Consider the following 14,898-nt stretch of genomic DNA (forward strand, 5'->3'; position numbering starts at 1 on the left):
TTTTTTTAAGAAGATAAAAAGAGAAAGAAGTGAGCAGAGAAGGGAGGGACCTCACTACTACCAAGAAAGAAAAGCTGGTAGCAGAGCACGTCCTTTGGACCTGGGGTCTCTGCACTGAGATCTTCCTAGACCCCCGAGAAGATTGATGCCAAGACACATGGAGATCTCCAAGGAACACCGGGTCCACAGATATTGAAAGGAGACAAGGACCTTCTCCCAGAGCAGACAGAGAGAGAAAGCCTTCCCCTAGAGTTGACGTCCTGAATTCAGGCTTCTAACCAGCTAAACTGAGAGAATAAAATTTTGTTTGTTAAAGCCATCTATTTGTGGTATTTCTGTTAGAGCAGCACTAGATGCTAAGACACTATGTTTGAGTCCATCATTAGGGCTATTGGGTCACTCCATCTCATTGAGGGTCTCCCTTGCCTTCTCTGTCCTCCATTTTACTAACCACAATGTCCTTCTCCAGTGATCAGCCCTTCTTGATGGCACATCCAAAGTAAGTAAGCAAAATACCACAATATTTTATGATCTAAATAAGGTTTTCATTGACTGACTCTAAAAAGTAGAACATCAGTTTTTTTCTTCCAAGTTCATCATAGCCTGAGAGCGCTGCTAAAACCTCTCCACCATGGTTACCCTACTGGTATTTGAAATACTGCTGGTATAGCTTCCAGCATCATAGCAACACTCAAGTCACCACAGTACAACAAACTAACAGATGGGTGGTGGATATATTGTTTAGGGATATACAAGTATTTGTTGAAACTGTAAAGAAAGCAATGGGTAACGCAAAATTCAGGGTAGTGGTTACTCCTGGGGAAGAGGAAGGCACACAGCCACAAATCAGGTACTGGTAAATTCTGTTTTTTTAACCTGAGAGGTGTTTACACAAGTATTATTTTCGATATTCTTTAAACCATGCATATGTACTTTATAAGGAGCCCTGGTATCTCAGTGGTTAAAGCACTTGACTGCTACCCAAAAGGTCAGCAGTTGGAACCTACCAGTCACTCATGGGAGAAAGATGTGGCAGTTTGCTTTCATAAAGACTACAGCCTTGGAAACCCTGTGGGGCAGTTCTGCCCTGCCCTATGGGGCTGCTATGAGTTGAAATTGACTCAACAGCAAACGTATGTGTTTTATAGATAGCCTCTCTGAGTATATGATGTATACCATTTAAAAATATAGACCGACTGAACTAATACCTGACAAAGAGAGGTAGCTCTGAGTAGGGGAATTATATGAGATTTTTATTTTCTTATTGTTAATCTATATGTTCTGCGTTTTTTACTATGAACGTGTGATGTTTCTGCAATAGTATTATCTTAGGTGATTTTTAGAAAGAGAGGTAGTTATTTTGTAGCCTAGAGCTAGCTTTTCTTTGATAATGTCACAAATTTCAGTGCGAGTTACTTTATCAGAGCAGCAGGCTCTGCAATATTAATCCAAGGGCAGATACCTGCCTGCCTGGTCAAATATGTACACTGCTAACCTGAAAAAGGACACCTGAACCTCTGGAGTGCCAGGGGTATGCCCTTGAGGTCAAGGTGAGGGCACAGTGTTCCCTGGGGAAGGAGAGGCTGGCCAAACCTGCAAAGAGAGCTTGGGCCACACAGGCTCCAGGAATGGCTACACTGGAATGTGCCCCTGTGACTTGGTTACCTAAATAAATAATGATTCCGACTCATGGTGACCCCATGAGTGCGGAGTAGACTGCCCCATAGGGCTTTCTTGACTGTCATCTTTATGGAAGCAGATGGCCAGGCCTTTCTTCTGTGGCAGCACTGGGTGAGTCTGACCCACAACACTTTACATTAGTAGTATTGAAGAGTAAGAACGCTCACTACTGTAAAAGTAAAAGCAAAGAAATTTATTGAGGGTGATACAGTTTGTGAACTGGGAAAACACAGGGCAGAGAGGAATCTACCAAGTGTTCCCACCTTCCAAGGGAGAGGTGGGCCTTTTATGTGGTAATATGGAGAGGGTAAACAAGTGATTTAAAAAAAAATTTGCCATCGAGTCAATTCCAACTCATAGCAACCCTACAGGATGGAAAAGAACTGCCCCATAGGGTTTCCAGGGAACCAATCACTAACAGTAAAATGGGGAGGTATAGTGAGAGACCATCAACACCATAATCTTCTCTCTTTTTTTTTTTAATTGAGCTCAAGGCGAAAGTTTACAGGTCAAGTTAGTTTCTCATGCAAAAATTTACACACACATTGTTATGTGACACTAGTTGCTATTCCTATAATGTGACCACGCATTCCTCCTCTCCACCCCGAATTTCCCATGTCCATTCAATCAGCTCCTGCCCCTTTCAGCCTTCTCATCTCACCTCCAAACAGGAGCTGCCCATTTAGTCTCATGTATCTACTTGAACTAAGAAGCACACTCTTCACAAGTATTTTATGTCTTATAGTCCAGTCTGTTCTTCGTCTAAAGAGTTGGCTTTGGGAACAGTTTTAGTTCTGGATTAACAGGGAGTTTGGGGGCCATGTCTTCTGGGGTTCCTCCAGTCTCAGTCAGACCATTAAGTCTGGTCTTTTTACCAGAATTTAAGTTCTGTACCCCGATTTTCTCCTGCTCCATCAGGGACTTCCTGTTGTGTTCCCTGTCAGGGTGGTTATTGGTGGTAGCAGGGTACCATCTATTTCTTCTGGTCTTAGGTTGATGGAGTCTGGTTTACGTGGCCCCTTTTGTCTCTTGGGCTCATATTTTTCTTGTGTCTTTGGTGTTCTTCATCCTCTTTTGCTCCAGATGGTTGGGACCAATTGATGCATCTTAGATGGCCACTCTCTAGCTTTTAAGACCCCAGATGCCACTCACCAAAATGGGATGCAGAACGTTTTCTTGATAAACTTTGTTATGCCAGTTGACCTATACGTCCCCTGAAACCATGGTCCCCAGGCCCCTGACCCTGCTACACTGTCCCTCGAAGTGTTTGGTTGTATTCAGGAAAGTTCTTAGCTTTTCATTTAGTCCAACGATGCTAACTTCCTCTGTATTGTGTGTTGTCCTTCCCTTCACCTAAGATAATTCTTGTCTACTATCTAGTTAGTGAATTCCCCTCTCCCTCTCTCCCTACCCATGTAACCGTCAAAGAATGTTTTCTTCTGTGTTTGAACGTTTTCTTGAGTTCTTATAATAGTAGTGTCATACAGTATTTGTCCTTTTGTGACTAATTTTGCTCTGCATAATGACTTCCAGGTTCATCCATGTTATGAGATGTTTTGAGGATTCATCGTTGCTCTTTATTATCGCATAGTATTCCATCGTGTGAATATAAAATAATTTGTTTATCCATTTGTCCACTGATGGGCACCTAGGTTGTTTCCATCTTTTTGCTATTGTGAACAGTGCTGCAGTGAACATGGATGTGCATATATCTATTCTTGTGGCGGCTCTTATTTCTCTAGGATGTATTCCAAGGAGTGGGATTGCTGGATCGTATGGTGGTTCTACTTCTAGGTTTTTATGGAAGTGCCAAATCGATTTCCAAAGTGGTTGTACCACTTTACATTCCCACGAGTAGTGTATAAGTGTTCTAGTCTCCCCACAACTTCTCCAATATTTATTATTTTGTGTTTTTTGGATTAATGCCAGCCTTGTTGGGGTGAGATGATATCTCATTGTAGTTTCGATTTGCATTTCTCTAATGGCTAATGATCGTGAGCATTTCTTCATGTATCTGTTAGCCACCTGAATGCTTTGCCCATTATTTAATTGGGTTGTTTGTCTCTTTGTGGTTGAAGTTTTGCGGTATTTTGTAGATTTTAGAAATCAGACCCTAATCAGATATGTCGTAGTCAAAATTTTTTTCCCAGCCTGTAAGTTGTCTTTTTGCTCTTTTGGTGAAGTCTTTTGATGACCATAAGTGTTTGATTTTTAGGAGCTCCCTGTTATCTAGTTTATCTTCTGGTATTTGTGTGTTGTTAGTAATGTTTTGTATGCTGTTTATGCCAAGTATTAGGGCTCCTAGCGTTTTCCATATTTTTTCTTCCATGATCTTTATCATTTTAGAATTTATATTTAGGTCTTTGATCCATTTTGAGTTAGTTTTTGTGCATGGAGTGAGGTATGGGTCTTATTTCATTTTTTTACAGACGGATATCCAGTTATGCCAGCAACATTTGTTAAAAAGACTGTCTTTTCCCCATTTAACAGACTTTCAGGCTTTATCAAATATCAGCTGCTCATAGATGGGTACATTTACATCTGGATTCTCAATTCTGTTCCATTGATCTATGTGTCTGTTGTTGTACCTGTACCAGGCTGTTTTGACTACCGTGGCAGTATAACAGCTTCTAAAATCAGGTAGTGTGTGAGGCCTCCCACTTTGTTCTTCTTTTTCAGTAATGCTTTAGTTGTCTGGGGCCTCTTCCTTTTCCATACGAAGTTGGTGATTTGTTTCTCCATCTCATTAAAAAATGTCGTTGGAATTTGCATTGGGATTGCATTGTATCTGTAGATCGCTTTGGGTAGAATTGACATTTTCACAATGTTGAGTCTTCCTACCCATGAGCAAGGTATGCTTTTTCACTTACGTAAGTCTCTTTTGATTTCTTGTAGTACTGTCTTGCAGCTTTCTTTGTATAGTTCTTTTACATCTCTGGTTAGATTTATTCCTAAGTGTTTTATCTTCTTGGAGGCTATTGTAAATGATATTGATTTGGTGATTTCCTCTTTGAAGTTCTCTTTTTTGGTGTAGAGGAATCCAACTGATGTTTGTATGTTTATCTTGTATCCTGATGCTTTGCTGAAATCTTCTATAAGTTCCAGTAGTTTCCTTGTGGATTCTTTGGGATTTTTTTGTGTATAAGATCATGTCACCTGCAAATAGGGATACTTTTACTTCCTCCTTACCAATTTGGATGCCCTTTATTTCTTTTTCTTGCCTAATTACTCTGGCTAGGATCTCCAGTACAATGTTGAATAAGAGCGGTGATAAAGGGCATCTTTGTCTGGTTCCCATTCTCAAGGGGGATGCTTTCAAACTCTCTCCATTTAGGATGATGTTGGCTGTTGGCTTTGTATAAACGTCCTTAATTATATTGAGGAATTTCTCTTCTATTCCTATTTTGTTGAGAGTTTTTATCATGAATGGGTGTTGGACTTTATCAAATGCCTTTTCTGCATCAATTGTTGCAGAATAAGATCATGTGCTTCTTGTCATTTGTTTTATTTATGTAATGGATTAAATTGATTGTTTTTCTAATGTTGAGCCACTCCTGCATACTTGGTATGAATCCTACTTGGTCATGGTGAATCATTTTTTTGCTATGTTGTTGAATTCTGTTGGCTAGAATTTTGTTGAAGATTTTTGTATCCATGTTCATGAAGGGTATTGATCTGTAATTTTCTTCTTTTGTGGTATCTTTACCCAGTTTTGGTATCAGGGTTATGCTGGCTTCATAGAATGAGTTTGGGAGTATTCCATCCTTTCCTGTGCTCTGAAATACCTTTAGTAGTAGTGTTGTTAACTCTTCTCTGAAAGTTTGGTAGAATTCTCCAGTGAATCCGTCAGGGCCAGGGATTTTTTTGTTGTTGTTAGGCGTTTTTAAATTACATTTTCGATCTCTTGTTATAGTTGTTCTACCTCTGTTTGTGTTAGTTTGGGTAGGTAGTGTGTTTCTCAAAATTTGTCCGTTTCATCTAGGATTTCAAGTTTGTTGCAGTACAGTTTTTCATAGTATTCTGTTATGATTCTTTTACTTTCAGTTCAGTCTGCTGTGGTATCACCCATCTCATTTCTTATTTGGGTTATTTGCTTCCTCTCCTGTTTTTCTTTTGTCAGTTTGGCCAGTTGTTTATAGATTTTGTTGATCTTTTCAAAGAACCAGCTTTTGGTGTTGTTAACTCAATTGTTTCCCTTTTCTCTATTTCATTTAATTCTTCTCTAATATTTAAAATTTCCTTTCTTCTGGTGCCCGAGGGCTTCTTTTGCTGTTCTCTTTCTATTTGTTCGAGTTCTTGGGTTAATGTTTTGATTTTGGCCCTTTCTTCTTTTTGGATGTGTGCATTTATTGCTGTAAATTGACCTCTGAGCACTGCTTTTGCTGTGTCCTAAAGGTTCCGGTATGATGTGGTTTCATTTTTATTTGATTCTGTCAATTTCTTTATTCCACCCTTAATTTCTTTTATAACTCAGTTTTTGAGCAAAGTGTTTTTCAGTTTCCATGTATTGGATTTTTTTCCTTGTTTTTTCTGTTATTGATTTCTACTTTTATGGCTTTATGGTCAGAAAAGCTGCTTTGTAATATTTCCATATTTTGGCTTCTCTTAAGGCTTACTTTATGGCCTAATATGTGATCTATTCTGGAGAATGTTCCATGTGGGTTGGAAAAGAAAGTATACTTGGCTGCTGTTGGGTGGAGTGTTCTGTATCTGTCTGTGAGACTGAGTTGGTTGATTGTGGTATTTAAATCTTTAGTCTCTTTATCGAGCTTCTTTCTGGATGTTCTGTCCTTCACCGAAAGTGGTGTGTTAAAAAAAAAAAAAGTCTCCTAATATTATTGTTTATTTCTATTTCTCTCTTCAATGTTGTTAGACTTTGTTTTATGTATTTTGGAGCCCTGTCATTGGGTGCATAAATATTTATTATGGTTACATCCATCAGGTATATTGACCCTTTAATCATTACATAGTGTCCTTCCTTATCCTTTATGGTGGATTTTACTTTAAAGTCTCCTGCTCTTTTTTGATTGTTGTTTGCTTGGTATATTTTTTCCATCCTTTGAGTTTCAGTTTGTTTGTGTCTTTCAGTCTAAGGTGTGTCTCTTGTAGGCAGTATATACATGGATCGTGTTTTTTTTTTTTTTTAATCCATTCTGCCACTCTCTTTCTCTTTATTGGTTCATTTAGTCCATTTACATTCAGCATAATTATTGATCAGTATGAGTTTAGTGCTGTCATTTTGATGTATTGTGTGTGTGTGTGTGTGTTGTTGCCAGTTTCTTTGTTCCACTTAACTTTTTGTGCTAAGTTGTTTTTCTGTATGTATTTTCTTTACATCTTTTTCATTGCTGTTGATTTTGTATTTGCTGAGTCTTTATGTTTTTCTTTTTTTTTTTTTATTTTGGTGTGTAGGATTGTTAGAGGAAACCCTGGTGGTGTAGTGGTTTAGAGCTACGTCTGCTAACCAAAAGATCAGCAGCTCAAATCCACCAGGTGTTCCTTGGAAACTCTATGGAGCAGTTCTACTCTGCCCTATAGGGTCGCTATGAGTCGGAATTGACAGCAACAGAGGATTGTTAGTTTCCTTTGTGGTTACCTTAATATTTACCTGTATTTTTCTACATTTAAACCAACCTTTTATTTCTTTATATCACTTTGACTTCCTCTCCATATGAAAGATCTATGGCTACATTATTCAGTCCCTCTTTTTTGTTTTAATGTTGTCATCTTTTACATATTGACGTCTCTTTTTCCCTATTTTCAGCGTTTTAGCTTTGATTTATTTTTGTGACATCCCTATCTGGGTTGATATCTTGTTGCTCTTTCCTATGTTCTAGTCTTGGGTTGTTATCTGATGTTATTGATTTTTTAACTGGAGTACTCCCTTTGGTATTTCTTGTAATTTTGGTTTGGTTTTTACAATTCCATAAACTTCTGTTTATCTGGAAATGTCCTAATTTCGCCATCATATTTGGGAGACAGTTTTGCTGAATACATAATTCTTGGCTGGGAATTTTTTTCCTCCAAGGCTTTATGTATGTCATCTCGTTGCCTTCTTGCCTGCATGGTTTCTGCTGAGTAGTCAGAGCTTAGTCTTATTGGTTCTCCTTTGTAGACGACTTTTCATTTATCTCTAGTTGCTCATAAAATTCTCTCTTTATCTTTGGTTTTGGCAAGTGTGATTATAATATGTCTTGGTGACTTTCTTTGGGGATCTACCTTGTGTGGGTTTCAATGAGCTTGAATAGATATCTTCTCATCTTTCATGATATCAGGGAAGTTTTCTGCCAACACATCTTCAACATTTCTCTCTCTATTTTCTGTTATCCCCCACCCCCCGCCCGCCACCCCGTTCTGGTACTCCAGTCACTTGTAGGTTATTTCTCTTGATAGAGTTCCACGTAATTCTTAGGGTTTCTTCATTTTTTTAAGTTCTTTTATCTGATTTTTCCTCAAATAAGTTGATGTCAAGTGCTTTATCTTCAGTCTCACTAATTCTGACTTCCAGTGCCTCAATTCTGCCCCTATGACTTGCTATTGAGTTCTGAAATTCTGAATTTTATTGTTAATCTTATGGATTTCTGTTTGCTGTCTCTGTATGTATTCTTGGAGCCTGTTAAATTTGTCATTATGCTCTTATATAACCTTCTTAAGTTCTTCTATTGCTTTGTCTTTGTGTTCCTTGGCTTGGTATGCATTTTGCCTGATCTCCTTCTTGATCTCTTGAAGAGTTCTGTATATTAACCTTTTGAATTCTACCTCTTGTTATTCCAAGAAGTTATCTTCCTCTGAAAGGTTTTCTGATTCTTTTTTTGGTGGCTTGCTGAAGCCATAATGGTCTGCCTCTTTATGTGATTTGATATTGACTGTTGTCTCCAAGCCATCAATAAATTATATTTATTTATTTTATGTTTGCTTACTGTGTCATAGCTTCTTTTGTTTTGATATGCCCAAATAGGCTGGTCATGTGAGCTAGCTTGGTTATTGCCATCTTTGAAGCTCTCATGCCCTGTTTCAGGGTGGCTAGAACTGTTACTAGGTATGTGAGCCCAGGAGTTCATTTACTTTTCTTGTGTGGATTCAGTTCAGGTGTCCAGGTTGTCAGTCACCAAGTATGTGATGCAGGCTCTCACCTACAGTCCTTGATGGGCAGGGGTGATTTGAGTAGGCACAGGTATATGGTTGCAGTAGGGGGTCATACGTTGATCAAGGCAGGGGGCTGACTGCTCTCCCTGAGTGTCTGGGTGGAAGGTTTGTCCCTGTTCCCTAGTGCATGTAGATGAGTAGGTTTTGCAGCCAGACTGTGGGCACCTAATGCTGTTGGCTGTAAGGACTGGGAATCACCGCTTATTCTTCAACCTGTATAGCAGGTGGTCTGGTGGAGTGTGTGGAGCCACCAGTCCTCAGGCTCCTGATGTGGATAGGTGAGGACCATGCTTAATGGGCAGGGTGGTGTCAAATGTCATGAATCTGCCACACCCCTTTATAGCTGATACAGATGAAAATAGGTTTCAGGTGTACACCCAGTTGTACTGTACTAACAAGGGCCTACACTGTTGAAATGGGCCCACACAGGTCTTTGCAGGGGTGAAAGACATTCAAAGTCCATGCACCCATTATGCCCGTGTCTAGGCAAAGGGACTGTGCCCGCCCTGAGTTCCTGGCTTCAGGGAGCTGGCAGATTATTTTTCCCTGTTTTTTAAATTTGTCTGCTCTCCAAAGCCAGGAGAATGGCTCAGGACACGTGATGCATCCTACTTTCGGCCCAGGAAGTACAGCAATCTCTGAAGCCAGACCAGGACGCAGAGCAGAGCAGGGAGGGGGCGGGTAAACGTGAGAGTGGTACTTCCCGTAAGGTTTTTTTTTTTTAATCAGCACAGTAGGTTAGATGCTTGTACTTATCTTTCACTATTTGAGCACTGTTTCTCACTGGTTTGGAGCCTTGAGCAGACTCTCCACCGCTCAGTCTCTCCCAATGTGGAAAACTCCTCCCAAGCACCTCTGCTTGCCTCACCACTCATGCGCTAGCTGATCCAGCCTGCAGGGTGCAGGTGCTGGCCAGGTTAGGTCTGGCAACTCCTTGCTGCTTCTGAACCGTCTCTCCCTCCCCCTGCTGCTCAGTTCAATTCCTCCGACTTGGTCTTTGATGTTCAAGGCTCCTAGATTGTCATATATAATTGACTTACTTGGTTTTTTTTTTTTTTGGTCTTTGGTCTAAGAGGGACCACAGGAAGCATCTGACTACTCTGCCATCTTGGCCCCACCTGCCATAATCTTCTCTTAATGTCAGCAGACTGAGGAGGGGCAGGTAGAGACCACCAACATCATAATCAACAAACCCTTCCTGGAACAGCCACAGTCTTACCCCTACCCTTACTTTCTAAAAAAAAAAAAATTTTTTTTTTTTTTTATAAGAGTGTTTAAAATTTAGGGAAGTTGCGGACTACATTCTCAGGAATGCAGAAGCAGAGGCTTTGGTCAAGCTGAAGTCTGACTCAAAATGGAGACTAATTAACAATATGGAATTTGATTCAAAATGAGGTTAGCTATCCTGTTTTAGCCAGGCACCTCAATCTGGAGTATTCCTACACAGTAGCAAAGCTCAAACCCTTTGCACCATCCAAGGGCCCTTTAGTTACCTAGTGCTGCCATAATAGAAATACCATAAGTAGGTGCTCACAGTTCTGAAGGTTAAAAGTCCAAATCAGGGTCTCAGCCATATTGGTTGCCTCCTTGTCAGTAGCCCTGGGCCTTCTTTGATTCCTTGGTTTTTAGACAATCCTCACACATGGTCTGTCTTTCCCCTCTGTGTGCCTCTGTGTCCATTCTGCTCTTCTTATAATTTAGAAGTAATGATACTTAAAACCCACTCTGCCTGGATATGGCCTAGTTAACATAACAAAGGAAACCCTATTTCCAAACAGAATGACATCTACAGTTATTATTATCTATGTTAGTTGCCGTGGAGTCAATTTTGACTCATAGCGACTCCATGTGTGCAGAGTAGAACTGCTCCATAGGGTTTTCTTGGTTATAATTTTAACAGAAGCAGATTACCAGGCCTGTCTACCATGCTACTGCTGGGTACACTCCAACCGTCAAACTTTAGGTTAGCAGTTGAGCGCAAACTGTTTTTGGCACACAAGGACCTATTCCACAGGTATGAGAAAGAAGATTTCAATACATATTGTGAGGGGACACAATTCAGCCCATAACAACATGCACTGAAGGAAGCTTGGGGGTTGGGTGTTGGCTGTGACCTCACTCACAGAGCCTGACCAAGTCAGGTCTCCAAACTCACAACTTCCTCACTGGCGTCTAATAGACTCAGAGGGAGGCATAGGGCTCTTCCCTCTAGCTGTGGGGAAGGGAGAAGGAGCAGTAAGTGTGCTTCTTCCATTGACCAGGTCTACCTACTTATAGATAATGGCTAGAGCAGAAGTGGGACTTCATGGCCTTAGACAGACCTTAACCCAGATTGTGGCCTGCCTTTGAACTGGAGCCCCAGACCCAGCCTCTGTGGAGACCATGTGATGCTTTTTTCCTCCTGTGTTTGGGCAGGGATGACTTGGGGTGGACTCATCCTCTACTTCAGCATTTCCCAAACTGCAGTTGCTTGCAAATCCCCTTCATGATCCAGGCCATCGTCCTATTTCATCTGCATTAAAACCAAAACCATTTGTCGACGAGTTGATTCAGACTCATGGCAACCTCGTATGTGTCAGAGTAGAACTACGCTCCGTAGGGTTTTCTATGGCTGTGTTTTTGGAAGTAAATTGCGAGGCCTTTCTTCCAAGGTGTCTTTGGTGGACTCCAACCTCCAACTTCTTGGTTGGTAGCTGAGAACTTAACCATTTACATCACCAGGGACTCTCCTCCTATATTGTTGTTGTGTGCCATCAAATCAATTCCCACTTGTAGTGACTCTATATGACAGAGTAGAACTGCCCCATTGGGTTTCCTAGGCTGTAACTTTATGGGAGCAGATCTCCAGGTCTTTCTCCCCCAGAGCGGCTGGTGGATTCTAACTGCCAGCCTTTCAGTTAGCATCCGAGTGTTTAACCATTGCACCACCAAGGCTCCTCCACGTATATTGCCCCAAAACCCATTGCCATAGAGTCAATTCCAATTCATAGCAACCCTGCAGAGTGGAACTGTCCCATAGGGTTTCCAAGGCCGTAATCTTTACAGATGCAGACTGCCACATCTTTCTCCTGCAGAGCAGCTGGTGGGTTCAAATCACCCACCTTTTGATTAGCAGCCAAGTGCTTAACCACTGCTCCACAAGAGCCCCTCCACCTATATTATGTATACTTAATTCGGTAAACTATCTTACTGTTTTAAATGAAATAAATGTATAGAGAAACTTTGTATCATCACCATAAATGGAAACCACTGTCTTAGTTATCTAGTACTACCATAACAGAGGAGCTGTGGTGGCTCAGTGGTTAAGAGTTACGGCTGCTAACCAAAAGGTCGGCAATTTGAATTCACCAGCCACTCCTTGGAAACCCTAAGGGGGCAGTTCTATCCTGTCCCATAGGGTCTGTATGAGTTGGAGTCGACTCGATGGCAATGTGGTTTTTTTTTTTTTTTCCCCGCTATAACAGAAATACCACAAGTGAATGGCTTTAACAAACAAAAATGTATTTTCTCACAGTTTAGGCAACTAGAAGTCCAAATTCAGAATGCTGGCTCACAGGAAAGGCTTTCATTTTCCGTCAGCTCTGAAGGAATGTCCCTGTCAATCAGGACAGCATGTTCTCAGCCATGTTCAAAGACAGGCCTCTTATTGGCCCTCAGCCCTTCGGCTCCTTGGCCCCGCTGGTGCCCTGCTTGGGCAAGTATTATAAAGCTCTTCAACTTTGCTAATAAGTGCCCAGAGACAGCCAACTCTGCCAGGAAGTCTCCTACCTGAAGGCACTCAGCTCTCTCACGCTCTGTGGATCAGCTTTCATGCCATCTCGTGCCAGTCTCCTGGTTCTGCTGCCTCCATTTCCCTGCTGCTGCTTCTTGTCATCTTGCACCATCTTTGGTGCAGCTCTCTCTCTCTCTGTCTCCTGGTTCTAGGAGGTTCTCAATTCAGGGACCCAAGGTCACACTCCTCTCCCATCTCTTCTTCTTGGTGGTATTGACGTCCCTATCTCTGCTTACTTCTCTCCCCTTTTACTTCTTGTAAGACAAAAGGTGTAACTCAAGTAAGGGCTTGATCTGAATAAGGGGGGTAAGGGTGGTGACTGGGATAAGGGTGCTGACTTGAATCATACCCTCTGGTAAGGCGGTGACTCAAGATATATTGTACCCTAATCATGCCTCATTAACATAATGGACAACTTGCTCCCAAGTGGGACCATAACCACAGGCATACCAAAACCAAAACCAAACCTAGTGCTGTCGAGTCGATTCCAACTCATAGTGACCTGATAGGACAGAGTAGAACTGCCCCATAGAGTTTCCAAGGAGCTCCTGGCAGATTCGAACTGCCGACCCTTTGGTTAGCAGCAGTAGCACTTAACCACTACGCCACCAGGGTTTCCACCACAGGCATAGAGGTTAGGATTTATAATGCATCACAAAATGGAGGATAAGTATGTCAGATCACAAAATGGAGGACAACCATACAGTACTGGGAATCATGGCCTAGCCAAGTTGACACATATTTTGGGAGAGACACATTTCAATCCATAACACCCAGTATCATTTTGGGAAAAAAAAAAATACTTATGATCGTGGATACAATGAATAATGTCATCGAAGTCTAGCTCAGAGCAATTGCCTGATAAAAGCTCTTCGCCTACCCCCGCTCTTTGTTATAAAGGGACATCAACAGGTGTTGAGAGGTGTTGAAAACACAGGAGCACCAAACTGACCCTTTCCCTTCGACCTATTGAGGCTTGAAATAAATTTGACAAATGAACTCTTTCTTACTCACTGAGAGGAGCTGAGGGAGAAAGCTGATCTACCATCCGCCTCACAGCAGGCAACTGGGCAGATGGAGGGCCTTTGCATGCCTAGGTGAAGGAAAGCCTCTTCTTTCTGAAAATGTGTATCAAAGACTTGGTTAACAGCCTCCCTACCAAAAGGTTCGGCTAACACACCTTCAATGACCTCTCCTTCAATCAGTTTGAATCAATAAAGGTTCACTGAGGACCTACTATGAGCTGACTACAGTTGCTGGGGTTGAAAGGGAAGTGCCTTGCCTTCAAGGTGCCCACCTCCAATGGGGAGATAGATATGCTCCTTCTTGATTATAACCCAAGGCAGAATAGATCTTTATGCAGCTGATCCTCATTACTTGTGGATTCCGTATTTGCAACTTCACCTTATTGCTAAAATTTACTTGTAATCCCCAAATCGGTAGTAATTGCACTCTTGTGGTTGTTCTAGACCATTCACAGCATTTGCAGAGAGGTGAAAAATGAGTTACCCGATGCACAAGGTTGGCTTGGTATTCATGAACTCAGTGTTCACGGGGACATTATAGAGCTTAACTACCACAAATAATGACAATAGACTTCTCCCAACTATCCTCCAACTCATCAGAGGCACACAGTCGCTGCTCAGGAACCATTGCATGGACACTCTGAAAAAAAAAACTCTGAAAAGGCAGGCATTAATTAGGCTTCTACGATGTGCCAGGCAGGAGTCCCTGGGTGGAGCAGGTGGTTAACATGCTTGGCTATTAACCAAAAGTTGGCAGTTGAAGTCCACCCAGAGACACCTTGGGAGACAGGTGTCTTCTTTTTCTACTTTCAAAAAATTAACCTTTGAAAACTCCGTGGAGCACAGCTCTACCCTGACACACATGTGGTCACCATGAGTTGGAATTGCTCAGTGGCAACTCATGGTAGAGAAGGTACCAGGCAATATATGGGATACTTTTATATACATTGTCTAACAATTAATCCTTTCAAGAATTAGAAAGGTGGGTTTTTTGCCTCCTTTTGAGGTTTAGAGAGGTAAGGCGACTAGACCAAGGACACACAGCATGTTAGAAGCAGAGTTGGGATTTGAAAGTGGGTCCCCAGAATGCTTCCCTTTGGGGATTGAGGGAAGAAGTCACTGTTGTATGTGGACTGTTCTGGGTGGCAAAGGAAGGTGGCCCATCCCTCCCCATCTTACCCCATCCCCCTCAGGGCCTGGCTTAGAAGAAATAAAAATGAGAAGCAGGTGGCCTTGCTCAGCAGCAGCTCAGCCCTGACCTGTGCTTGTGTCCCC

The 14,898-nt window shown here is 41.7% G+C and overlaps 1 protein-coding gene across 10 annotated transcripts in view; it reads left to right on the forward strand.

Annotated features, from left to right (window-relative positions):
• Positions 1-14,898, forward strand: part of HRH2 (histamine receptor H2) — a 77,430-nt gene that overhangs the window by 57,119 nt on the left and 5,413 nt on the right. The window contains exon 3 of one of the 10 annotated variants that reach the window (XM_023551594.2): positions 11-14,892. The exons of the other annotated variants lie outside the window; for them this stretch is intronic. Coding sequence (XP_023407362.1) covers positions 11-17 — 7 coding nt within the window. The 3' untranslated portion in view covers positions 18-14,892. Of the gene's footprint in view, positions 1-10; positions 14,893-14,898 lie in introns of those variants that run through there. 10 annotated transcript variants of the gene reach the window in all.

This window comes from Loxodonta africana, chromosome 2, assembly GCF_030014295.1.
Source record: "Loxodonta africana isolate mLoxAfr1 chromosome 2, mLoxAfr1.hap2, whole genome shotgun sequence".
Lineage (NCBI taxonomy): Eukaryota > Metazoa > Chordata > Mammalia > Proboscidea > Elephantidae > Loxodonta > Loxodonta africana.